Source organism: Falco biarmicus, chromosome 4 (assembly GCF_023638135.1).
Source record: "Falco biarmicus isolate bFalBia1 chromosome 4, bFalBia1.pri, whole genome shotgun sequence".
In the NCBI taxonomy this organism is placed as follows: Eukaryota; Metazoa; Chordata; class Aves; order Falconiformes; family Falconidae; genus Falco; species Falco biarmicus.
In genome coordinates this window covers 111,588,689-111,615,176 of record NC_079291.1, presented here as the reverse complement: position 1 = coordinate 111,615,176, position 26,488 = coordinate 111,588,689, and the positions used below count along the sequence as shown (strand labels likewise).

General features: G+C 40.7%; 2 protein-coding genes across 3 annotated transcripts in view; one reads left to right on the top strand and one right to left on the bottom strand.

The window, feature by feature from the left end:
- The window catches only part of CENPP (centromere protein P), a 149,703-nt gene extending 145,780 nt beyond the window's left edge, over positions 1-3,923 (top strand). For both annotated transcript variants that reach the window (XM_056335740.1, XM_056335739.1), the window contains exons 7-9: positions 799-878; positions 3,240-3,331; positions 3,568-3,923. In XM_056335740.1, coding sequence (XP_056191715.1) covers positions 799-878; positions 3,240-3,331; positions 3,568-3,689 — 294 coding nt within the window. In that variant the 3' untranslated portion in view covers positions 3,690-3,923. The remainder of the gene's footprint in view (positions 1-798; positions 879-3,239; positions 3,332-3,567) is intronic.
- The window catches only part of IPPK (inositol-pentakisphosphate 2-kinase), a 34,077-nt gene continuing 11,303 nt past the window's right edge, over positions 3,715-26,488 (bottom strand). The window contains exons 2-13 of the mRNA XM_056335732.1: positions 23,591-23,638; positions 17,982-18,077; positions 17,112-17,178; positions 14,416-14,537; positions 13,913-14,002; positions 13,098-13,156; positions 12,591-12,663; positions 11,319-11,598; positions 10,053-10,203; positions 8,716-8,818; positions 8,150-8,229; positions 3,715-7,176 (exon numbers count right to left, since the gene is read on the bottom strand). Of these exons, the coding sequence (XP_056191707.1) occupies positions 6,951-7,176; positions 8,150-8,229; positions 8,716-8,818; positions 10,053-10,203; positions 11,319-11,598; positions 12,591-12,663; positions 13,098-13,156; positions 13,913-14,002; positions 14,416-14,537; positions 17,112-17,178; positions 17,982-18,077; positions 23,591-23,638 (1,395 nt within the window). The 3' untranslated portion in view covers positions 3,715-6,950. The remainder of the gene's footprint in view (positions 7,177-8,149; positions 8,230-8,715; positions 8,819-10,052; positions 10,204-11,318; positions 11,599-12,590; positions 12,664-13,097; positions 13,157-13,912; positions 14,003-14,415; positions 14,538-17,111; positions 17,179-17,981; positions 18,078-23,590; positions 23,639-26,488) is intronic.

Here is a 26,488-nt window from a genome sequence, read left to right as displayed (position 1 = left end):
GCTTTTCTTTTACAAGCATTTAAAAGTTATAGCAAAAGATACGAGTCTTAGCTAAGTCAAGATATACACGTTGAAGACTAAAATATTAGATGCACTAACGAAGTATTGGAACAATGATCAGTCTTTGCACATTGTAGTAAGTGAAAACAGCTCTGCTTCCCAGTAACATGGGAGTTTGTAGTAGTCAGTAGTTTCACATGTTTTATCGTGTTTCCATTGTCCTGTTATATTTTGATAACAGCAGTTATTTTGGTAGGTTGTTGCCTTTATTATTTTATCCTTCCCTAGCATGGTGTGGAGCTTGGTGATCCAGTTTCTCGGTGATCCAGTTTCTGAAAAGGAGTCGTCAAAACAGAGTGTATGAGTAAGGTTACTTAAATCACAGAGGGGAAGTTTTGGTGCAATGGTGGTGTATTGTAATGTGTCATTAAATCAAATGAACAGAACTGAGTTTAAAAATAGCCTTTCAGGGTTTCCTAGGTCTTGCACAAGGACCTCTGAGGTCTGTTTGTACAAGCTCACGATACTGGTTTTTCCTCCATGTGACCAAATTTAAGTATTTCTTGATATCACATGAAAGATACTAAAAATAAAATAATAATAAAAAACCCAAAACCAACCCCCCCCAAAAAAAACCAAACCCACCACACCACCAAAACTTAAAAGTCAGATTTTAAACAGTATTGTTCCTCTTCACAACTACAAATGCAAGCTAGGAAAAGCCATTGCAACTGGAAGCACTGGCTTCTGTGATTTCTGTGACCTAATCGATACCCTGCTGACCCCGTTTATTCCCAGGCCAAATACCCTGAGATCGTGACCCTTCCGGAAGGACTGCTGGGAGATCACATCGTTCTAAGGAACCCCAACACTCCCGGGTGAGCCAATAAACACATTTCTGGATTTTTGCAGAAAAAGCATTGCGAAATGCACAGTGAGACTCTATAGATGATCGCTCTGCTTGGCCGTTGTCACTCTTTGGTTTAGAGGTGATGTGCGTTACATTTCAGGGCTGTAACCACACATGACAAACAATACCAAAAATAGATGGACAGGCCGCGTGCATGTGGCCCTGTTAGAAAGTCAGTCAATGGCATTGCTACTGTGTGCCCCCACTCATTTAAAAAGCGAGGTGGAAAAAAATAAGGGGCTCTAGCAGGCTTTTAATTTGCATTTTAAGGAAAAAAAAATATCTATTACTATCTTGGTTTGGGAAGTTCATGCTACAGTGAAGAGTCTAAATTCAAAGTTTAGGAATGTGGGATGCATCCTCCCTTTCATGCATCAGAAAACATGTCAGGTTCAGCTGGGCTTGTTCCATCTTGGTTTTCTTTCTGCATTCCATGACCAGAGCAAGGGGCAGAACAGACGCAGAGGCCAACATCCCTCTTACTGCGGCAGGGTGGGCCACTGGCAGCCGTCCCCTATGAGATAAGGCAGTTATTTTCCACCCCTGGGCCTGGACAAAAGAGCTTATCCCTCTGTGCGGGGAAGGCCAGCATGGCAGCCTGTCAATTCCAGCTCATACTTTTTTCCGTGGTAGGAGATGCAATGATCACAAATCACTGAAGTTCTTTGGTCATTTTGCCATCAAAGAATGGAAAGAAAATTGCAGTTACCACATTAATGAAGGCAACTGTAGCTGTATTTTTCCATTGTTTAATAGAAGGAAGTCAGTTAGATGGAGGGGATAATTGCACTGCCAGTTGTTATTATTACTCTACCACACATGCTCGATGCGTTTGGGCTCCCGCAAGCCACGTTCTGTCAGGGTTGGGGTGTTAAAAAGGGAAAAAAAATCCTTGAGGTTGCAAGGAAGAGAATGTAATGATCACGGTCAGGAGTTCTGTAAAAGCAAAGAAAAGGAACTGTTTTGTGAAGGGATCCGACCAGTCCCCTCTCCCGTTACATCTTTGCTATAACATGCATTAATTTATATGGCGACAACTGGATAAAGCATAGCTCCCTCCGTCGTAGCTGTCTGTAGAACTAGCAAATGGGCTGTCATGGGCGGTGCTGTCTCCATTTAGCCAAATCGGCCATTTAAAACTAAGCGCTTTAACGCTGTGTTCCTGAAACGGATCGTTCTTAGACCCTCAGTTAGAAATTCATGTTAGTTTCTCTTCGCGTCAACAGGTGCCCAGTTCCATTACACATTCCCTCTCACCCACAACCACGAAATACAAGAGTTACAGTGGGTTAGTAGAAAATACACTTGCATGTTAATTTGTTTGCAAAATCCCAGAACACGCTGTGCACAAATAGTCAAAAGACTTTTAAAAATGAAGAGGCAGAAGGCTGACAAATGTTACCGAAAGGAAGCTTTTACGGTCATGACTGGTCACACATGGAGAAAGGGAACTTTCTCCTCACACCGACTTGTTCTTGTGCTGATCATCTTTGGATTAGACAAGCCTTACTTTCAGTAAGGAATATTCCTAAAAGCAGGGAGCGGAGGGGAATGTGAAATGCAGTAAAGCAGATGAGACATCATAAAGCAGCAGATCTACGACTGTTGTTCTAGAGAGCAATCCCCGTGGACTTGACTAGAAAAACTCTTTCCCTGCAGAAACCAACCGACGAACTGTTCACTTAGCACAGCAGTGATCTTATCCCACCGCAAAAGCTGGAAATAATCGTTAGCCCTGCAAAAACACTCTTGAAGGAGTAACAATGGATGGTTAAGACTATTTTTTTCAAAAAACATAAAAGCAACCAAATGCAGCCCCTGTGCAGGACTCAAAAGGCTGTCAACAACACTGGGGAGGACCTTACTCCAAAACCAGACCACCCCTGTTTGTATAAACACTTGTGGAAGTTTCCCTCTTCCCATCCTGTATCCAAGCACCATCCCTGACCCCAGGGCACAGGTGCAGTGGGCAGGGCAGGGCGATGGTATCTCTGGTGGGTTTTCCCCCCATCTTACTTTTTACCACTGCGCTATGTCGCTTACAAATGGTAAGTTTCCAAAGACAAGAACCAGGAGAAAAATTTCCTTGAGGTTGCAAATGTGAATGTACCTGGACCCCTTCCTTGTCACGGAGCACACGCTTCCTTGGCTCCCAAATACAGATCAGTAGAGTGCGTTACTCAAGGTGGATTTTGTTTGAGAGCCTAATGAGTGGAAACCTCCCAAAGACCCTACTTTCTGCTTCAAAGAAACCTTAAAGACAGTTGCCTAGTTAACACTTAATTATCTTAATTAATTATCTTAATAATCTTCTGTGCATATGATACAGGTTTGAATTAATGATTGTTTGGAAGATACATATGGATGAAGAAGGGGTAACTATACCTGTTCTGGACCTCCTGACTAAAGTACCAGAGAAAGGTAATGTCAATCATTCACATCAGAGTTCAAGAATGCCTGTCCCCGTTTTCACCCAACGTCTTGGACAACATGGGAACACATCCTGCAGAGCCCGACAAATCCCGGTTCAGCCTTAGCTTCACCTCCTGTACAAAACCAGTGTCTCCCTCCTCCATCCGAACCCGCGCAGCTGACACCGCTTTCGGGAACAGCGGAACCCTTTGGAAACAAAGCTCACTGCCGTGTTTCTCTTGCAGGCCTGGAGCAGAAGATGGCAACTATTGAAAATGCACCCAGCCACTTCCGAAGCATGCTGCTTCTCCTCGGGATCGAGGCAGCTATTGACAATCTGATTAAAGTGGTTGGCTCAGAAAAATGAATACCAGCGTTACTTACAACAGGTAGCAATTTCAAAAGTAGTTTTAATTAAGATATTGTGTTACACAGTCTATAATTTTATTGGATATAAACATTAAGTTATTTTCCATTTAGAAACCATAATCATAAAACATGCTATCTGTACAATTATGGCACGTTATATATAAATTGTCATGACATGAAAATAAATACAGCCATTTAAATACAAAAATGCCAAATAAAATAGTTACATGTACAGAGTGATTTCATTATAAATTTATCTTTCTGAATCATTAATGTACCAGAGTGGTTTATCATCTTAACATTTTCTAGATACCTGGAAAGTGTTAAAAGATCATGCACTGTCAAAATCAAGTCCATAAAAATCCATTTCATTTCACAGCTCTGTAAAAGTACAGTGATTTTAAAATGACAACAGAACAGTAAGAGACTCCTAGAACAAAGAGTTAAATAGCTTTCTCATTAAATTAGGATGGAAATAGACAATCTGAAGGTTTCAAAGACATGCTATATAAAAAAAAAAAAAAGGCATGAACTGTGTGAAGTAACTTTTTTCCACAATGTAAGCATTGAGTAGGGACAGCATTAAACTTAACAAGAAAGGACCATTACACTTCTGTGAAGAGAGATGGACGAGTTAACTACTGCTCACTGCAGTACTGTGTTTCGATTTCCTACTTCTGGGGGAAATTCTAGTAGGTAACAGGTTACAAAAGGATCACATTTCATACATTCATCCCTGAAGAAACAAAACAGATTAGACAGATGTCTTGTCATCTTCCTTCACTTCCATCACATGTACCACTACCTCATTTGTGAGCTCTCAGCGTTTTCCGAGAGAGTTCCCGCTCTGTGCTAGCTATTGCAACCCAGCGACCTTCTCCAAACCAAACCCACGCCGCTGTCAGTCAGTCACGTACTGCCCTGGCAGGGAGGAACGGTTGTTCCTGGACTCAGGGGGCCAAACCCACCAACCGGGGACTCTCAAGTAATAATATCAATGGGACTTCCAAGTCCGTAGCTGCTGTAACCACGCAAGCAGTAAAACTGCCTGCTCCATTTATCAGCTACAACAAACTTTTTTATAGCAATGTTGAAATAGGTAGAGAGATCAAGAACTAAAGTGACAGTCTGATTATATAATACTGTAATTTTTATAATCTGCTATTTGATCACTGAAATAGTCTCCTACTGTTCTGGTAGGCCAGGAAAAACTGACCGACCAGATTGGTTTCTGTCAGAATCTACAACTGAGCAATGCCAGAGATTAAGTTTTGACAAAAAGCAACTCTGTCATAAAATACCTTGTTAGATATCAGGCAGACGAATTTCAAGTTTAAAATCCAGTAGACAGGCAAAATGCATTGCTACTTTATCCACTGACATGCAACTGGTTTAGCTAGTTTTGCATAACCTTTAGTTTATTTCATCTTTAGCTCCTTCTTGCTTGAAATTGTAATTGTTTAACCAGCACATACGCTTCTGCTCGCATATGAAGCGTGTCTTAAGTTACAGCACAGGAACCTGAAAAATTTCCAGCTGTGGATAGTCTGTCCTTACTCCCCTTGTCTTAACAGTTGGAAGAGTTCTGGATTTAAAAAGAGCTCTCCTCTCCCCCCCCAGGTTTTCTTTGGAAAGAAGGGTTATTGCCACCGTCAACTACCAGCTTATTGCACTGTTGCAGTATCACATTCGGGTGAGCAGCCCACAGCCCTGTTCCAGAACAGCACTGTCACCTGGAGGCTGCACACAAGGGGCTGCTGACACTGTCGCTGCCCACAGCAAAGCTCCGTTCCTGTGTGATGGCATACTGGTGTGCAGTGTACTGCGGGACTGTACTGGTGGTACTCAGTATTTCATACTTCTTCCTTGAGTTGTGCCAAGATACAGCATTTCTGGGTTTGCTTTTTACATTTCAGGTGAAATGGAACAATTCAAACATTACACTGAGATCCCAATAGAAATATATTTTCTAAATGTTAACCTACATTATTTTGAAAAACATTACCAGCAAGCAGACGTTGCGTCCAGGTAACAGCAGTTCCCCGTAGCTTGAACGGCACGCTGCACACCTCAGCGTGTGCCATCCCCAAGCACATGGGAAAAGCATCTGTAGATTTTTGTCGTACTGCCCTCAGTTTTGAATATACCCTCAGTGTCCGCTCAGGATCTTCCCTGAGGATGGGTTTTACTCAGAAGACTTCAGCTGCACATACCAGTTTACGAAGTAAAGCCATCTGAATGTGAATGCTGAAGTGAATGCCAATGCTGAAGTGAGCTAAGCTTAGCTCCAGCACTCATCATGAGGAAGTGACCCCCCAGCTTCAGAACAGAAAATCAGACGCTGTCATCTTTTTCTGTGTCACTTAAAAAGAACAAGCCTGAAAGCAGCTGCTCGTGCTACGCAGTGTGTGGGCTACCAGTGAAATAATGCCAACATCTGACAACCTGAAAGACCTGAAATAATCTGTAAAACTCAGAATATATTATTATTATAGCTCAGTTTAAATTAGGTAAAAGTGAGCTGTGGTTTCACCTTCAATAGCAGCATATAATGTATAGAAAATAAAAGACCAGTATGTCAGACAAGTTAACCCCAGCTAGCACATAAAACTCAAAGATGCTTACCTTTAACCCTTTTAACTTAGTCTCAGAAGCTTTAGGTAGATACAGCATGATCACAAAACTTCTGGAGGCAGTCTGGTGTTGAAACTCATGCACATGTACTTACAAGTGTTCTGCAGTAACCTGGCAGTTCATCCATCAGTAACACTCGAGTAGCCACTTCAGTTCTCTTTTCAGTGGACTTAATGCTAAAGTTTTCTATTAGGTTGTGTCAGAGCACCCCCTCTTCTAGCAGGTATGAGTGAGACTCAAAGCACAAGCTCCAAGGCAATTCTCTTGTTAGTTATTAGGCCTTCTATGTTAGTGCAATACTTCAGGAAACCTTTAATTCTGTGCTCTTTCAATTCTAAGGAAGTAGACTTTTAGTATTCATTTGATCTGTCCTCTAGTTCCAAGATATGGCACATTATCTGTTCTGTCACATTAAATACATTCATTAAGGTTATAGTAGATGTGTGTTTTAGTGCTATTCCATGTCTTTGAAAAGGCATACCAATTAGAAATCATTTCTTAAAGCAAAAACATTCACAGCTGAAAAATGCACTGAACACAATAGAAAAAAAAAATCACCGTAACTGTATTCCATTAATCTTTCACTTTCTAACATGTCTGAATAAAAATAACTTTAAGGAAACGGTTACACTTTATGGAGAACTAATGTGCAGTCTTCATTCTCCTTGAAGAGACTGGGCATAACTGGGTCATCTTTGGCCTGTACATTCTTCAAATAATAGTTTACTATCTCGCCATCGAGTTTGTACTGATGAGGAATGCTTTCGTATGGTTTTAGATCGAGGTCCAGGACAGAAACAGAAAAGGTGAATCTTGATTTGGATGTTAGTACCACAGGTCTTTGCTCAGAGCTGGAAAACAAAACCAGATTGCACATCTGAGCTAACGGTTTTCATTTGTGTATCCCAAGAACTTTGATGGGAGCCTAAGAAAATAAACCTCAGCTAATGCAGCATTTAGGAAACTATAGCTCCAGCTTCACCAGTCAAAGTGAACTGGCCAGCTCCTCTTCCAGTCATTTTCCTTTGGGCTTCCACACAGCCTAAGTCAAAACACTACCCTCAGTTACTGTGTCTTTGTATTTAGTAAAACTAATCTGTTTCTAGTTGGTGTGCATACAAAGCAACAGCCTTACTGACGAGCAGAAGCAGAAAGAATCGCTGCAGCTCCTAAGGTAATACAAATTTAGCATCAGAACTAGTGTCCAAGCGTACTGAAGGATGGAGGACTTAAGCCAACCACTGCACAAGTCATCTCCATGATGAACATTTTAATCAGGAACTGCAGGGCAAATGCAAAAAACAATATTCTCTAGAACCAACAAGGCTTTGCTAAAGCAAACTTCCCTACAGAAGAGCAGACTATTATTGCTGACGCAAGTCAAAATGGGTAATATTGTGGCAAAGCCTCCTGCTTTACAATGAAAGATGTCACCTTGATTACTGCCTTGTCTTTATTCCAATTAGGCAGTTAGAGGCAACTCATCTTGAACAATCTCTCCTATGAGGACACCAAGGCAGAAAAATTGTACCTAGTTAAAACCATGTATATCTACTACAAACGGCCAATTGAAACTTCAAGGAGGGAGTAAATATAAAACCTTAAGCCCTCCTATCAACTTGAAACTCTTCAGAAACAGACATTTGTCCTAAACATCTTCAATCAGAACTCTACCCCCCTAATTCGCTCACAGCCAAATACTTTGCCACCACCCCCTCCCCAAACCCCCCCCCCCCCCCTTTTTTAAAGTTACTTGAGTTGACCCCTGCAAACATCTTCAATTTCTAGGAAAGCAGGAATCATCCCAAAGCAGGTATCTCTTACCATTCATCTTGTAGACAGGGTGAAAGGGCAATCATGATGGAGCAGTCTTTAGCAGTCATCGCTATTCTGTACTGCTGCACCTATACAATGTCAAAATAACACAAATTTTCTCTTGTATGTGTATTTGCCTTTTATAAAGAAAAGTATGCTTTACTAAAGGCATTAGTATGCTCAGTATATTAGTACTTTAAGAGCTAGGAATTCTCTCTGTAATAAGAGGTTAGCATGAACAAGTGGTTTTGCAGTATCCTGTGTAAGAGTCATGTTTATTTGCTACAAATACTTTTCTTGAAGGCCAAAACAGTGCCGGTTCATTGAAATACTTCCTCTCTAGAAAGGCAACAATCAGCTTAATTTCTCTCTCTCAAGAACTGTTGCTAAATGTTTTTGGTTTTAACTGCTTCTGCTATAAAGATACACCCTGGCACAATTAAGAACTTCAACCGTACAGACCTCTGACAAGCCAGAGGTGGTGCTGACACACTATCCATCCCTGTCAGTGAGACGGATGTTTATTAAAATTGACAGACAAAATAAGCTTTCGCCACCACACAGAGGAAAAGTACCTTTGTTAACGCAAATGCTACTGTCCCATCATCTTCAGTTGAAAGATCTAGCAGCTTCTCATAAAATGCTTCATTGTAAGGTCCGTCTATCTGTAATGTACTTCTAAATAAATTTTAAAAGATTTACAGACAGCTAAGATGATTTACTGGTTTTCAGTGAGATCCTTCTTCAGCAACACTCAGATTAGAACAAACCAACAGTAACACCAATAAACATGGCAACAGGTTAAAACACGGAGCTCTGACAGCACGACCAGACCCTGCTCTTCTCACATCGCTCAAGATTTGCTGCTGCTTAGGATGTGGGTTTGTTTGGGGGCTTGGTTTGGGGTTTGTTTGTTGGGTTTTTTTAAAAGATTAATCATTCTTAATCCACTGCCACCCGTGTAGCACCACCAGAAAAGTATTTTTGCAGAAGTGGGTAAGTGTCAAAGTTTCCAGCAGTTTGCGGGAGCTCCCAGAAGCCCTATGGAACTCCGCACCCGCGGAAGGGGCTTTCAAATCACGGACCGTGCAGCCCCGCACGCGGGGCGGGGGAGCGCGAGCAGCGGCGCGCGGGGCCACAGCGCCCCCGTGTGAGCAGCGCCGGAACTGCCGCTGCAGCGCCACGACCCAAGCCTCTAGGCAAGGCTTTTTACAGCAGTTATTATTACAATTAATAAGGCTTTATTTGAGAACAACCGTAGCAGCTCGCAATGCCCGGTATTTCTTCACCAGGCAAGAAACACCGTAAGATAAAGATTCTTGTGCCTCAAGTACCATTTGATCACTTGTGGAGGGGGTACTGGCTGGCACGTGGAGCTGCTCTCATCATGCAAGGAGGGCAGGGTGGGCAACAGCAGGTCCACACCTTCTGCGTAAGGTCCTGCAGGCACAGGCTGGACTGCTGCTGAGCATCAGATTCAGGGTTGTGAAGGGCAGTTTGCAGGCTGGCCAACACAGGCTCCAGAGCGACTGTAAAACCATTGCTACTACTGCAGGCAAAGTCCTAGCTCTGCAGGTACCGAAAGCAGGAGAAACCAACCATCCATTTTACTGTATCTTTCTCAAATACACTACCTCCACTACTAAGGACCGGGGCATTCTCCTCTTTTACCCTGTTATGAACTTCCCACAATCATAACTTGAAAATTCAGGCCAAAGTGACTAACATGCAAACTTTTAATAACAAAACTCATCTTCTATGTTATCTGGCATTTCAAGTTTAGAAATCCAGAACATGCAATGCCATGAAGGAAGGTTGTATACAACACAACAAGAGAGAGTGTTTGCACACAGCCAGTCTTCTCTGCATATCAACTTAATCAGAACTGAAAAGAAAAGCCATCAAGTCTTACCTCTCCTCAGGAGATTCCTCTAAGTACTGTTCAACTCTACTGTACAAAGGATAGAGTCCTTCAATATCCAGCATGTCAAGCATCTGAGCCTGGAGGGTTTTATAAAGGAGACAACCCCTCGGTAAGCCAGAGCTTTCCAATTTATGTTTACCTAGAAGAAAATGTATTTTCAAATAAGGAGACATGAGTGTCATCTTTGCTCCATTTTGCCACAATATGTGCTTGTTCACAAAGCAAATCCCAGATACTCTTTAGACCCATCACAGGGAGGGGGGACACACCCCCGCACACTTCAGTTTCCAAATGCTAATGTGCATGTACTAACCTGCACGCTTATACAGCACATACTTGACTGCAGAATAAAATACCTGGTATACAACTCTACAAATTACTCAAAAAAATAAACCACCAAAAAATACACACTTCCGTTGCAATCTACATGTTTCAGTCTGCAAGAGAAATTTTTTAGATTAATTTGTAGCCACCACAAATTCACTTTCAACAGTGTGAACTGCTGACAGAACATAATTTAGCATTTCAGATATTGGGTCTCTAATAGTATGAAGAGATTTGTATTTACTCTCATTTCTGTAAGACAGCTCTTTCTCCAACACAACAAAACCAATGAGCAATGCAAAACATCTTCCTCAAAAGCAGAGGAAGAATCACGCTGTTTGAGTAATTAGGGTAACTAGCAGCATGTTGAATTATTAAAGCTTTACAAAACTTACACACTGAGAAATTAACATTTTTTACAGTTTTCCAATTCTTACTTCCCTTTCCTCTTCCCTCCAGTATTTGTACCTTTCTCTTTGCAAGGGGAAGAGTTGTAGAGGAAAAGAAAACAAGCCATGCCCTAGCTGGTGAGGGCTGACAGGAGGCACAGGGAAAGGCAAGAAACGGGTGTCATGTAACAAACCAACCAAAAGTAGCCAAACTTCATCACATACAACACAAAAATGCCCTACTCACTCGAAATACCTGTGATGGTTATCGGCTCCAACTGGCATTTTCTTCCATTTTTCCTCTACTACCTTCTGAATTTGTTTTTATCCCTTCATTAGGTACAGTGCTACAAGTGCTCATGACAAGGTCATATTAAAACCTGTTATCTAGCAGTTACACAGCTCAGAACTCATTTTCTAAATGTCACTAAAACTCCAGTTTCTTTTCACACTGGTATTAAACAGCAAATGAGAGGGAAAGATCTGACTCGTTAGATGGTAACAGTAAATTACTGACAACGGTCAAGACATTATTTCTTACCATTTCTTACTAGCTCCTTATTGAAAGCACTTGCTTCACAGTAGCTTCTTCCTTGTGAAATGGGAACTGTCTTCATATCACCTGCCCTGCAGGCATCAGTACTACTTAGTAGCGTCATAGTTATAACATGGATTAGTTCTTTAACAATTGTCCTTGTACAGTGTGGTCCACTGACCAACCCATTGGAAGGAAAAAAGAAAGGTTTTAAGTGACGAGCAAGTTCATTCCAGTCAGAGACAGAGTCCTGGTCATCTTTACAGCCATAAATTAGTTCCCCATTCTGCAAATGAGATAAAAAGAAGTTTAGGCACTTCGTGAAATCCAGTTATTCATACTTAGTTAATCAAAGCATCAGATGTAATATTTTAAGACACGTAGCACAGAGAAGTGTTGTTAGCTTAACAGCCTGCATACAAATACATTCCAAATCGCTTACAAATTTGCTCTCTTAAGTTTCAAAGGTTATTACCTGTGGTATCTGATGAGTTAGGACCCAAAAGCCCGCTTAAATCAAGTGCTACTTTCCCAATTTAATCAACTGTAAAAGTAACCAGAACAGTAGCAGTGAGCTGATACTTAGCACGTTTTCCTATCGCTTCTTTCTGGAAGTCAATAGTGAAAAAGCTCCATATGAAACAACCTTCTGTTAAAAGCCAGATGGGAAAAGGGAGGGCTATAAAAATGGACAGAAAAGGTGTGATAGCTACCTGCACTAATAGAAAAAATAGGATAGTTCATACAAGTTTAATTCAAATAGTTCATTTTATACTGGAAAAAACCTGTAAAGAATCTGATTTCCAAGAAACCTGAAAACCTGCATAAGCCATCAGTTACTACTTTATAGTTTTCCTACATTAATGTCACAGAAAAGGTAACTTTTTACTTCCTCAGTGAGGCATGCTGTGCATTTGGCCTGCATGAATCATGTAACAGTAATTTAAAAAAAATATTTGCAACAACGTGCAAACTTCTCTATCTTCTTCCTCCTGAAGAAGCACATAACATTTTAAAACTCTGGCCATCTTTAAAAGTCTTTTTCTATTAGTTGTTCCTTGGCAATCCTTTCAGACTAATTAGTTCTGGAAATTAATTACTTACTTGTCCTAACTTGAAATCTAACTAAGAATTTTCCTGTTTTCTTCTCATGGTGGGATCCAATAGTGATGATGCCGATTTGTAGGTTTGAAGTAGGATCTTGACTGTTCAGATGCTGAAGTCAAATTGTTTGAAAGCCAAGGCAAAAAAAGCAAGCAGAGAGATTTGATTGTTTACCTTAAATATTTTCAAGTTGTTCTGTGCCTCCTGTAATAAGCTTTTCAAAGCAAAGTGCATTCTCTGTTTATTTCTAGGGGGGAAAAAAAAAAAAATATATATATATAAATCCAAGAATGCTTTATCATAACCTTTAGATGTTTATACCAAGCCTGGAATCAGAGCTGGACACCCATTAAGCATGTTACACATGCTGAAGTCTCTGCAAAGACAAAGTAACTATCAGCAATTAGAACTTCAAATCTGAGTAACCTAAACAGCTCTTAGGTTTCATGTTATGCAGTGAAAGGCACCGGTACATTAATAAGCAACTCTGATTCCTGAAATAGGTGCAAAGAGGTACACAGCACCAGAAATATTCACTGTCAAAGTCCGACAAGCAGGCATTGATCATCCTTAATAGTTAATTAAATAATAATATAATAAATGTCAAAGTAATCTGAGAAAGACCTCTTTAACACAGATCTTTTTGGCAAAAAAAGACAGATTTGTTACATGCTTCCTTACCCTGAGAAGAGATCCAGCGGGCAGTATTTACTTGGTCGCTTCCATTTTCCGTTGGCTACCTGTTGAAAACCCACACGGCTGTGTTAATCACTCTTTCTGAAATAACTACTCTCAGTTAATTTAACAGTCAGGTGTGTGGCACTAACATCCTGTCCTCAGAAGTCCCGTGACATTTAAAACCCTTTGAATGTAAAATTTCAAAAAGAGACTCCTGTGGGTCTTCCTGGTCATATTTAGCTCAAGTCATGCAAATCACATTCACAAATGGAAAGTGTGGAGAAAGGTTGCATTCAATTACAGTAAGGCACAGTTACACCATTTCAGACACATAATGGATGTTACTCAAATGAGTCGGGTGTGCGTTACGTGCTGGTGTAAGTTACAAGAATGCCACCACGCATTTGGTGAGCTGTACTTGAAAGGAAATTTAAAACCAGAGTTCACCCAGTCAATGTGCCCCATCCCTGGCAGTGCCCAAGGCCAGGCTGGATGGGGCTGGGAGCAGCCTGGGCTGGCGGGGGGAGGGGACCGGGTGATCTTTGAGGTCCCTTCCAGCCTAAACCAGCCTATGGTCCTATGATAATAGTGTTAGTAGTCCTCAAAGAGTAATATTGTATTTGTTTGCTTCCAGCTTCCCACAGAACTTGTTCCATCTCTCACTAAAGAGATTCACACCCAGCAATGCAGATGTGTATCCACCTAATATCTTTAGTCATATGGAAGATTTAAGCAAGTTTCAACAGGAAAGCAAGACCGGAATAGCAAATAAAGCACAGTACAGTCAATGGAAAGCAGGATGGCTTAAAAAAAGTTACCTTTAGATGCTGATGCATACAGTAGCGACACACCTTGTGCTTTATCTCCTGTGAAACATGGCTGGAAAAAGGAATGAAGCCACACTTTGGCTAAAACAAACAAACAAACAAATTATTCTAAATACAAACTTATTTCTTTATAGAAACATACGGGCACACAATATGCAAATCTTCCCAGTTAAAGGAAAATAAATAATATTTTTTAAAAGTCAACACCCAACATTTAAAAGATGTATATTATTCCAAATTATTTTAGAGTCTTCACTTAAGAAATAAGGACCACTCAGGTGGTCTACAAGAAAGCCTAGTAATGCCTGGGAATTTCCCAAGTTTTGAAAGATCAGGAATTGGAAGAGGGAGGGCGATATTTTATCCTAACGGGTCACAGTGAAAGCGGTGAGGAACGCCTTATCCCACTCCTGCATTCCTTTGAAACTGCTCTGGTCAGAATGTACTTTAAAAACGGAAGCACAACCCCCAGAAGGATCTCCTCCCGTTCGTACCTTTATCTCTATGCAGAGGATGGGCCGGTGTTCCACAAATCGGTAGGTCTGCAGCCGGGTGAGATTCGGAAGGCACATTGCATAACCACTAAGAGTATCCATATCTTTATCACAGCGAGACTCTGGGGAAAACAAGACAACCCAACACAAACCAGAAAATTAGGTGAGTGGAGGTTTCTTTGGCTCTGGTTTTATCTCGTTCGCCGGATAGGGGTGCGGGAACCAACTCAGAAAGACAGGACACGGTTTAGCAGGCTTTAGCTAATTATGCACTTGCATGAGTTTGCCCTCCCCATTACCGCCGCCTGTTCTCTGTTTCCCCAGCAGTGCCAGCGGCACATGGAGGGTCTCAACAGAGTGTCTCAAGAGCTGCTCTGAATGGCCGGCTCCCAGCTCATCCCAAGAAACATCTCAGCGAGGCCTGAAACAGCAAGGGAGCATGTTCAGTCGGCCAACAATGGGTAAAGAGACTTACTACTGTATTCCAAGACGTGATCTCATGTTTGCTTATGAAAACTGCATGGACTACCATCTCTCAGCCTAGTCAGTAGGAATCTGAAAACTGGCAAGAATATCAAACTGCTCAGAAGCTCAGGAGAAAGTGTAAACCTGAACAGAACCTGCAGGTGGCTTTGCTCAGCTCCTTAGTCTAGTCTCATCCTAGCCATTCCAGTGTTCACATCAAAATAATAAATAGGTAAAAAAAAAAAACCAACCCACACACACACAAAAGGAACAAAAGTTACCTTCCCCTTCCTCACAAGCTCACAACTCAGAAGAAGAATTTCCTCTGCTAAGAGAGACCACCCTTTTAAAATCAGTGTTTTTTTAATATAGTCCAGATTAACAATCCCAAGAAGAAATGAAGTAGCAAAACTGTTTCAAACTAAGATTAAGAGGCTTTTTGTAGAAAAAGCCTTTAAATAACCTCCCTCCACACGCATCCTTTGGGACAGAGAAAGGTCTGCGAAATTTTAATTCAAATTTAACAAGAACATACACTCCTAGATTTTCAAATACCTGTTACTAAAGAGACAGACAGAATACATGGGTTCTGTTATAGTTTCCTTTGCCAAGAAAAATGACCATTCTGAAAAATACACTGCAATAGAAAAAAAAAAAAATATCTCAGAAACTGAAGCCTCATAGGCATCAGCCTGCTATTACAAGCTGTACTTCACTAGGATGGGCAAGAAGAAACCTTCTTTTACCACCAAAATGCTGGGGTTTGTTTTCTTTTTCTAAATTTAAAGCAAAAGCACATCCACATTCAGCTGAAAGCCACTTGACAAATCAGAAGACCCAGAAATCTGGAGTATTAGAGAAGTACCTTCCTAAGTTAGACAGGCTTATGTGAAAGGTAGTAGTACAGGAAATTCTTTCCTCAAGGTTTGTGGGTTTGTTTTTTTTTCTAATCCTGTTAAAAAGCGAGATTTGCTGTTGTAAAGCACTTGGACAGCTCCTCAGAACCACATTTCTTTGTCTAAAGAAACCCCAGGAGATGTGGACACGCAAAATTTAAGAAATAAAACCAAATTCTATCATTCACTTCTGCCAGAGTATGATCAACTTGCCTGGCTGGTTTCTGGTACTATGGAATTGTTTCTCAAAAAGTTGAGGTCAAGTCAGCAATGGAGTATCCTGTGCTCACTATATGTAAATTAATTCCATTTTTTCCTGGATCAAAGGCATCAAAGTACTGGCTACAGTACTTTGATTTCATGCCACATTTTTCTTCAAGGAACTTTGCTAAAGCAGGAGTTTCTGGCTGTTCTCAAGAACGTCTGAGAACGTAAGATGAACACACCAATGAGGGATACCTTCTCCTTGCCCATTTTAGAGATTCCACCTGACTGTACTTCCCGCCAGCCACACACAGAGAACAATGCACCCAAGTGCTGCTGACTAAGAATGACGACACCAAATTCTGTAGCACTTCACACCGAACGCATCGGAGATTGCCAGGCTTCCAGGTCTCACAGCATGTTCCAGAAGGTTTCACAAGGTGAGCGCACCCTTACTTTGCACACTGATCTCCTTCAATCCCCCACGGTCAGGGGACTAGAAAAGCACACTTGCACTTCACCTCTGGATAGGGACCCCAAAAGCACCGTGTAGGAGTTGGGAGTAATCAAGCACAGCCTCATATCCCAGAGATGCTCGTTACACTTCAAAGGGAGCACAGCCTGTGAGACTGCAACCCTTTGCAGTGAGGCACATCCAGCTATCAGGAACGAGAGTGTGAAGTTGCACAGCGCTCGAGTGCTGTAACTCACGTGAGATGCTTAGCCTCAAGTGAAATACTAATATTGAAAACAAGCAATTTAGCGTGGAGTTTCTGAAACTATCTTCCTTCCAAAGCTCTCCTGCCAGTCCAGGAGAAGGAACCGATGGAATTGAAACAATTATTTCAGGTCACATCTTCCACCTCCTTCCCTGACTTCAGGCTTGTTCAAGAATTAACACACACAGAGGCTTACAGAGGATGCCTTCCCCCAGTTTGATGAAACTGTTATCAGATGCAACTTTTAATTCTAGGACACAATGATTTTTTCACAACAAATTTTCAACTTGTCATTGTCCAAGTAAAAAAGTTTCCTCATATTCGGAGGTATGATGCTTTTTTACTTTACAACAAAGCAAAATGCTTTACAGCTTGAGGAAGACCCCCTTTCTAATTCTACCCCGGCACTTACCTGGCCTCTCTGGCTGAATTTTTAAACAGAGCTGTCTTACGAAGTCTAAAGGCAGTTGAATAATTTCCTATTAAAATAAAGAAAAGAAAAAATGTATTTCAACACTAAAATATCCAGTTTGGAGGTCTTAAAATGGAATACTGAAGTTCCGTGGATATTAACAACAGTACACTATAGTCAGCAGCTTCTCCTTCTGATTAACTGTCTATATGAAGACCTGTACCTGCGATTATATGCAGTATTTACTCCACTATGAAAACCAAGAACTAATATAAATAAACGCATAAAAAAGTATTTGCGGTGAAAGTTCAATATCATGAAGAAACCTGCATCATTTTGTCCTTTTTACAAGTGAAAAAGTCCCATTTCATCCCATCCCATGTCTCACATCTCGCCCTTCCAAGGCACAATTGTGTAACAAGTTCCAAGAGAAGTTGTAACTTTTCCACTCAGGTACCTGTTAACGAGACCTGGCTGCCCTGAAGAACAGAGTGAGTAGCAAGGAAAAAGGTTGCCTCTGACTGCACAAAATTGTAGACAATTTACATGAACCAGCTTTCTCCCCTTGTTTTGCAGCTAGCCTAAAAACCTCCCTCTCACACACTTCTGGCCTTATGCAAGGCAAAGAAATGACCACTCTTTTCATTAATAACTTGAAATAGCTCAAATCACTGAGTACAATCTAATCACCTGATCAGCACAGAGCAGGATCCTCGTTCTGATCCAAATGCCTCCTGTGTCTCTGTCTGTGTATCTTGCTTGGGAAGATCTGCAAACCCTATTAGTCCCTTTTGCTGGCATTCAGTGTTCCCCAAAACATTTCAGTGTTTGCAATGCATAAGCCATTTATTTTAAGAGTAAAATATTTACCCCATGGTGAACATAGTTCTCGCCGAAGAACTGCTTCATGACATGTTTTCCAAAGTCTACAATGTTTTGCAGATGGTGTAGTATTTCCTCTGAAGTCTGGAAGACAGAAACATGATAATTTAACTATGAAATAATGATAACACTCAGGCATACATATACCTGCTACTCAATGATGTAGCAAAGTAGCTCAATTCCTCTACTGAGTTTGGTTGGTCACTGCACGCTGAAATTAAACGGACACATGAAATGCGCGACACTTGTCTCCCTACTGCTGCCTGAAAGGCTGGGATAAACGGGAAAACGGTCAGGAGAGACAATTCTTATTAAGTTTCAGGGGAAAAAGGACAGAGACAATGAAGAAGGTGGAAGAGGGGGAGGTTACTCAAGATCTACCATCTTTTACCATTACTCCTAAAACAGCTCAAAGAACTACAATAGTCAAGAGAGATGCACAACATGCCTTCGTACCAAACAGGTTACGCGCAGGAGAGGCTCGGAGTGTTACAGAACATCGCTTGGAGATTTGGAAGAGAGCAGCCGCAAAGACTGAACCACATCGCAAACCTCTGCATGAACAAGTACAGAATTTGCCACCCGCCCCACATCCTGCCCCAGACAATGAAAAATCTTATTAGAATCTTATCTTCCATTAATTCTGTTATGCATCTATAAGGGACCACCGAAGTTGTTCTAGAAGACAAAAATGCCAAGCTAGAAAGAAACAAAGCTGGATGAGTACTGGAAGCAGGACAGTAACACTAGCGCAGTCTGACTTTGACAGACTTCTGCTCATGAGAGGTAGCAGAGCAGCTTTACAACAGTATTATCCCATTCCCAGCACTCTAGCACACTCTGGTTCTCTGCACAGTATTTTATTAAGACAAACAATCTCCAAGCTCCTGTGTCCCTGTGTAACACAAAGCTTTTCTGGAAAAGCACTACCCTGCCTACCACTGTAAGATGTAAAGCTCTGAACCATATAGATTTACTCTTGGGATTAAGTAACAGTGGAGGAAGAGAAAGTGCAACACTCATGTCCAAGTTAGAAAATCAGACAGGAAAAACACCACAAGCAGGAGGAAAAAAAAAAAAAACAAAACAAAAAACAAACAAAAAACAGAGCAGAGTAAGAGAAAATAAAATGCTAGGACGACAACACCCAGATAATGACAAAAGTCTAGAGAAAGGAGGAAGGACCACATCTAACATAAATTAAAACCGTTTATAGGTAAAAGGAGATTGTCACTAACCAGACAATCTTACTAACTTTGTTTTATAATACCATCACAATAGGCAAGTATTTTTTTTTTCACCAAAAGGGTTTGTTACCTAACAAACTTACACAACTTGTGTACCACTAAGAAAGATTAGTTTGTTACTGTAACACGGGTCTGCTAAGATTACATACCAGGTTTAGTATTCTTCATCTAGCAGGATTTGTTTTCCAGACTGAAGCAGCAATACACAATACTTCAATACCCAATAATGGTGTACGGAAAGTAAAGTTACTACAGCAATATACATTACTACACGCTTACTTCATTAACATACAGTACTACATACCGTTACCTTGGTATACAAAGCACTGACCCAAAAACCCAGTCCTTGGCAGCAAGTAGGAAAAACACAATTTTCCCAAAGCACTTACACAGAATTTCCATCATTCTATAAAGGTCAGGACAGCACTTGTTCTTTAGAATGCCTGGCATGTTGTACCTGGAGTTGTTTCTCAGAACAGCTCTCCCTGAATCCTTTTAAGAGAGCCAAAACAAGCTTAGAGTCTCTTCACAACAGGCAATCTTCCACTACTTGAGCCTTAGAACAAAACACACACTATGATGCCTGAATAACTTTGTCAAGTGCAATCATGTGGTCTGAAGAAGCGTATTTAAGAAAAAAAAAATTAATAGGCAACAAGATGTGCAAGCAGGCCACCCACACGGGTATGCAAAAGGATCTTTTACAGCAGCATGGCTCAATCTGCACTTCCCAGGTGGCCAGTGCCCCCGTGGCAAGTGCTGAACACACCAAGATCCATCAGAGGGCTGCCAGCAGCCAGCACCCTTCACTTCTCCTGGCCAGGAGGCAGAGGGGACCACCACGGGGGACATCCCTGCTCCCCACCCCTCTGCTCTCCCCCTGAGCAGGCTGCAAACATGCTGTTACCCATCTCCCCTTGCCTTCCGTTTGTCCTAGCCTGGGGAAGAAGTTGCTTTGCAGAGGAGAAACCCTCCAGCAATTTAAAACACCAATAATTACAGTATCTTCCTCACCTGATGAAATGGGAAAGCAATTCTGAGCACATACTATAGCAAACGCTACAATTCATACACAGATTTCTGCCCCCTTACTGACAACATAACCTTTTCTTTAACTTAAAATTCTGAATGGTGAGAAGGAATATTACATCATCTCATACCATAACAAATCTCAGCTAATTCGCCCCCACTTACAGGTTATTCTGACCTGGTTTGCTGATGTACACAGTACCCAAAGGCTTGGGTTTGGGGGGGGGGGGGGGGGTATTTATTTATTTATTTATACATATTTATGTGTATACACACACATATTGGGAAATAAGCATTTCGGAAAATCAGGACATTTACTAGTGGTACTACTACTACTACAAGGAAGGACTCGCCACTTCAAAAGATCAATACAACTTCAAAATTACAAATCAAGTTCATGATTTACTCACCTTTTAAGAGCAAGTAAATTTGAGCTGCTCTAAACAAAAAAACAACTAGCAGACCACTGAAGCATCACCTTTCAACATCAAAAAACACTAAGATGCAAAGCTGCCACCTCACTTAGTAAAACACTAAAACTCATCAAATAGGTTCTACACAATGAAAAGGCAAAAAATTACTTCATGCAGAAGACTCATATACTAAAACTGGCAATATGCAATTAAAATCATTCCATGAGTCCTGATGCTTGATGTTCCACAAGAAATTCAAGATTGATTATTGATTATGAGTATTTTTCATTAAAACACTGAATTGTAGCACTAAGATTACAATTTGCAATAACACCACCTTGTTCACTACTAAATTACCTAGTCCCAAATTCATAACCGAACAGTAAAAATACAAAGCAGTGCCCAGACTTTATCTTTTCCAAAAGAGTTACACATAAGACACTGACCTATTTGTCCACATCTGAATTTCAGTACGCATCTTACTAGAAAATATTTTGCTTCAGCTGCTTCTTGCTTTACACCAGATGAGCTGCATCATGCACAGACACATAACACTCCGTATCCTAACTCATCTTGCACTAGTCAGGAATACAGTTTATACCTAAGAAACATTTTATCCTCTACAGCTGTCATGTTGCTACATCCGAGTTTGTCCAAAAACTCTCATAGTTCAGGTCTTGTTTACCGATTTGAAGATAAAATATTTAGTCTTCCATTCTGTTCCAAGAAAAACTGATCCTTTTTTTTTTAAAAAAAAAAAAAACCACACAAAATCACCATAATAATTAAACATATTCAAATTACTTAATCTTCTACTTAAAGGGCAAAACCAAAAGGAATTGCGTATCACAAAGTTCACACAATCACAATATGAGGCAAATGCAAAACGCTGGGCCAGCTGTCCTCAAAATGTAACACTTCTACATTAACGAGGGGAGTTTGATCTGGTAGGATGCATTTATCAATCCGGAGTGTGAATTCAAGAGAGTGTTTAAAACACGTTCAGAGGCACACTCCACCACCGTGTGCACCCACAAATAGCCTTTTTGCTGTCACAATAGTAAGAAGAGCGTCTGTCTGGGGCAACTCTGACTGGAATTTTTGCCAACAGTTTCTAAAAAGCAAATGGTTCTTCATCAGCTACAGCCTGCAAGAATACTGGCTGTGATCTGTCTCTATGCTTGGTAGGATTCTGAGCAAGTTTATAAATATTACTATGCAAGGGGAAAAAATATTCAAGAACCTGAGCAGCATTCAAATAGTAACAGAACACCACACCCAGGAGATTTTTTTCTTGTGTTTCACTATCCTAATCCAAAAAAATCATATGTGCGCCAAAGCAGGCCACAGAAGTATTATCAGCTTCAACACTGTGGTGGGTAACTGTGAAAAGTCACTTCCTGACTTCCTTTGCAACTTCGTCACACTTTGTCAACTTTTTAAAAACAATTACTATGCAACAACCTCTTTGGACTTTAAAAAAAAAAAAAGGGGGGGGGGGGGAAGCTGGTACTCTGTTTTGTTTTCTTCATTAAATGGCAACAGGCTGACTTTTTACTTAAACTTGTGGTCTAATTCTCCCCTGCTATATTAAGAATTTGAGATAGGCACTGTTTTCCTTTCTTCCAATCCCCTGGGTTCTTCCCTGTTCTCATAAAAACTCTGAACATTATTATCTTGGACTACTACAGAAGCACAGGATGCTTTTTTAAAATCTTGCCACTATGAGCAGATCAAAAACTTACTTGAACCACACTTTAGTTTTACCAGACTTTTTTGCAAGTAAAATAGTAGCAGAAAGGCCATCAAATAACTCATACATGCACTGTTCATGGGTTTAACCTTCCTCTGCTTTATCTACTTGAGAAACTTCTTTTGTCCCTCATTGAACTGAATGCATCGTGCATTCATCTCCCTGATCTAAGCAGAAGCCCTTCCTACAAGTGTACTTGACATTTATCCTTGTTTCTTTTTTCCTAAAATTAAGCACTCCCTCTCCCCAGCTCTCAGCATAGCCATAATGCTTTTTATATTTCCTTATCAAAACAAGTCTGCCACTGGACCTTACAAAGCTGTGGTTCAGAAGCGTCTGTAACCCAAGCCATCCTGTCTATCTCAGGTAGCACACCCTGAAGGCTACTCAGGAGGTTGAGGAAATGGCTGAACTCGAACCTCCTGTCTCTTGTGCTCTTTTTTTTTTTTTCCCCCCCTTGCAGCACCGTGTGGACACTTCCCTTTTAGCCTCCACCTTTGAATCTTGATCATTTGTTATCCCTGTTAAAGCAAATTTAAGGTAACTCACTTCAGTTCCTTCCCAAGCAGAAAAACCTTCTGCCACCGTGCAAGAAACTGGCAGAGCATGTCCAGCCACGTCCTTTTTGCAACAGACAAGACACCAAAATCACTCAATGATGAAGGCTATTTTGTGAATATTTCATATCTTTGTCCAAATTCCACGGCTTTTCAGCTACTGAACAGTCAAGTCAACAGCAGACCGTTACCTCCACACCAGTCCCGTACTACTGCTATTCCATCCCACCCAGCAACAGTCAGTAAACCTGACATTTCTTCCTCAGCATCGCTGCACTCTCGCCCGTTGATATGCAACATTAACGCCTTCTCTGTTGCCACAGCTATCCTTACAGAAAGCTGCACCTTCTACACATTGCAGTCTTACAACCTGTCCTGCACAAAGGCCTTGGTATCAGTAGTCACATAATCTTAGTTACGTAAGGCCACCTCAAATTTCCCCCTGTTGCTAAAACTCCTGAAACACAGGCACATTTCAAAACATCCCCTTGTTCTTACTCCTATCACTCACAGTTCTTCCACAGGTTTCCTGTGTCTCCTGGGACTTGATTATCAGCTTACCTGAGAGCTTTTATCGACAGTACATCTTGAATCTTACCTTATTCTGATTTGGGGGGAACTTCAAAAACCGCAGCACCACACAGCGCTAAAGAAAGATAGGAAAGAATATAGTTTCATTAGCATTTAAGTACATCATAATATCTGAACAGCACAATTGTCTAATTCCCCAATCTACCTCATCTGAGAAACTGGGGGGGGGGGTGGGAAGAAGAAAAGCAAAATAGGCATTTTGTCACCAAGTGTAGCTGGGGAAACACTCCCTGAGCTCGCAGCACCCCTCTGAGAATGTGGTAAAACACAGGATCAATCAGAAAAACACCCTAGCATTATTGTGCCAAAGGTCTTTGGGGGGGAAAAAAAGTGCAAGAACCACTTAGGTATCACCCACTTACAGTATCGGCAAATTACAACTACAAAATATTAAGGAGAGACTTAGGATACCCACAGTAGTTACGTAGCTGTACTTACAAAAACTGAAACCTGCTACTTCTAAACTTCCAAAGAGTAAACATGTAACACAACAACAAATGCAGCGGGTTTCCAAATGTTTTTATCTTTTAAAAAGATCATTAATTTGTCATTTTTACAATTTTATCAGATTTTGTAATAATTCAAACACATTCATATTTTCAAAGTACACAAATTCTAAAAACATCCTCAGCCTTTATTTTTAAGAGTTCAGAAAAAAAATATTTTTTAGCTGTCCTGTGTCAATTAGGGCCTTCTCCTTCAGCCTATTAAGAGAGTGTCTTCTATCATGTAAGTCCCCTGAAGTATCTTTTTCTCAATAAAACCTTGCTGAAATTAACCAATACACTTGTTAAATAGACTTTTTACATTAAAATTTTTACATTAAAGTTAAGGAACCTGCAACCTTACTAGGCAAGGCAACACCTCAGACCAGTCAAACAGCTGATGCTCAAGATACTCTCACTGAGGTACTTCAACCTATTCAGGTAAGACGTGGATAAAAGCAACTGGGCACCACAGTAGGTGGACACGAACAGCCATTTTCTATATTTACCCCTTAGTCACCCAGTGTCTCCACTGGGACCCCAGACACACCAGAAAGGACTATGTTCTATTTAAAGCACTACCAAAACAGTACTAGCACTCAGACTCGCAGACAAAACGTCATAGTTACACTTCAGGTTTATGGAATCTAAACTTTTTCCCTACCAAATAACTTGGTGTTAAAAAACCTCCCCGTAGCATGACAGCACCAGATAAATTCCATATTTCAGGGCTGAAAGCTGTCTCTGGACAGTGCTGAGTGGGAGAGAACTGGAGTTATCTTTAATTACTAACATGTAGAGAAAGAGCAGGAGGAGAAAAGCAAAACAGATGACAGCATGTAATCCAAAGTACTAACAAAACAAGACCTGGATTCAGACACTGCTAGTGAAACCCAGAAACAGCCCTTCGGTATCTAGAAAGTCTCAAGCCAGCAGAAACCTCATAGTTCACCAACATCTGGAAAACACTCTCAGGTAGAAGGCTACTTTGCTGAATTTTGATTCAACTTGTCCCACAAGATCTAAAACAGCACAAGTGTCACAACAACAAACTAGGTAAGTCCCGGTGGTTGTAATTAGTGTTCAGTTTAACGAGATTACTGGGTGACATTTACTCTTTTTCTCCCATTATGACCTACACATGGGTAAGAGAGCTCAGACCTGATAAGCTGTACGCTCTGTGTATGCACTGCGTTATTTTTACAGTATTTCCACAGTTTGGATCCCCTGCTTTAAATATTCATAAGCCAGTGGATCAGTGATGGAGTGATCCGATCATCAATTCTAATCAACTCAGAAACTTGATTCTGTAGTATTTCAAGGGTGTTGTAGATACTTATCTTTTAATCAGTTCCCAGCCAATAAGCTTCCAGCCACCACTCTGGAAAATCCGATCTCTCTCACAGGACTCACTACAGTGTTTATTCGTTACCAAATTTCTCAAAGAGTCATGTTAGAATAAAATGGCCAAAACTATATATGGCAAAAGAAGAATACACTGCTTGTCTTAAGATGTCAAAAGGAAACAAAGCAAAGTTCAAACAAAACTCTTCAGTCACAGATGCACTTCAACCAGTCAGCCTGCACCACTAGATGATGGGACTAAATAAAATAACACCATAAAAAAAACTCACATTTTTTCTTTTTTGAGGGGAAGTTTTCAGCTACATCCACCCCTTCGCGCAATTCAATGCACATTTTACACAAGTACACTGCCACAGTACAAAGGTTAACCCATGAAATGTCGAAAATGCCAACTGGTTCAGAATTATTACTACTGAAAATATTGGCCCACATTTTTCATGCTATTGCATTACTGATTCACTTGACTAATTCTTTAACTGGAAATATTGTGGGCAGTTATTGCCAGGAGGTTTCTTGTCAGTTATCTTAAATGCCTCAGATTTTTTTGTATTTACAGATTGAACATCAAATATGTAACATGCTTATCTGCATGCAAAGAATGGCCCAAATCCAGAAGAGAAGAGATTTCTTAAGAGGTTGTCACTACTCCATAGCACTTTAAGAATCAGATCAACTAGATCCTAATGCTCCCTAAATTTCTTTCTCTACATGCACCTCTGTAAGCCCTTCCGCTGCTTAACACCATGTCCATCAACACACTATTACCAACAAAGCGTTTAGATAACTGGGTAATAGTCCCACACAGGCAAAAAAGATGAAAAAAACCAGGCTGCAAAATCAGAGAAAAAAAGAAACAATGCACAGAGGTACGCAAATATAACACATGAAACATTAAGAGGCTTCATATCTTTTGAAGCAGTAAGACAAGCAAGAAAAACAGTGAATTCAAAGAAGAATTGTTTACAATTTATTTTTTTTAAAAAATCCTGCATCACCTTCTCTGCAGGTATGTTCAATATCCAATTAGTGACAAAAGACTGGGAAAAACAGGCACC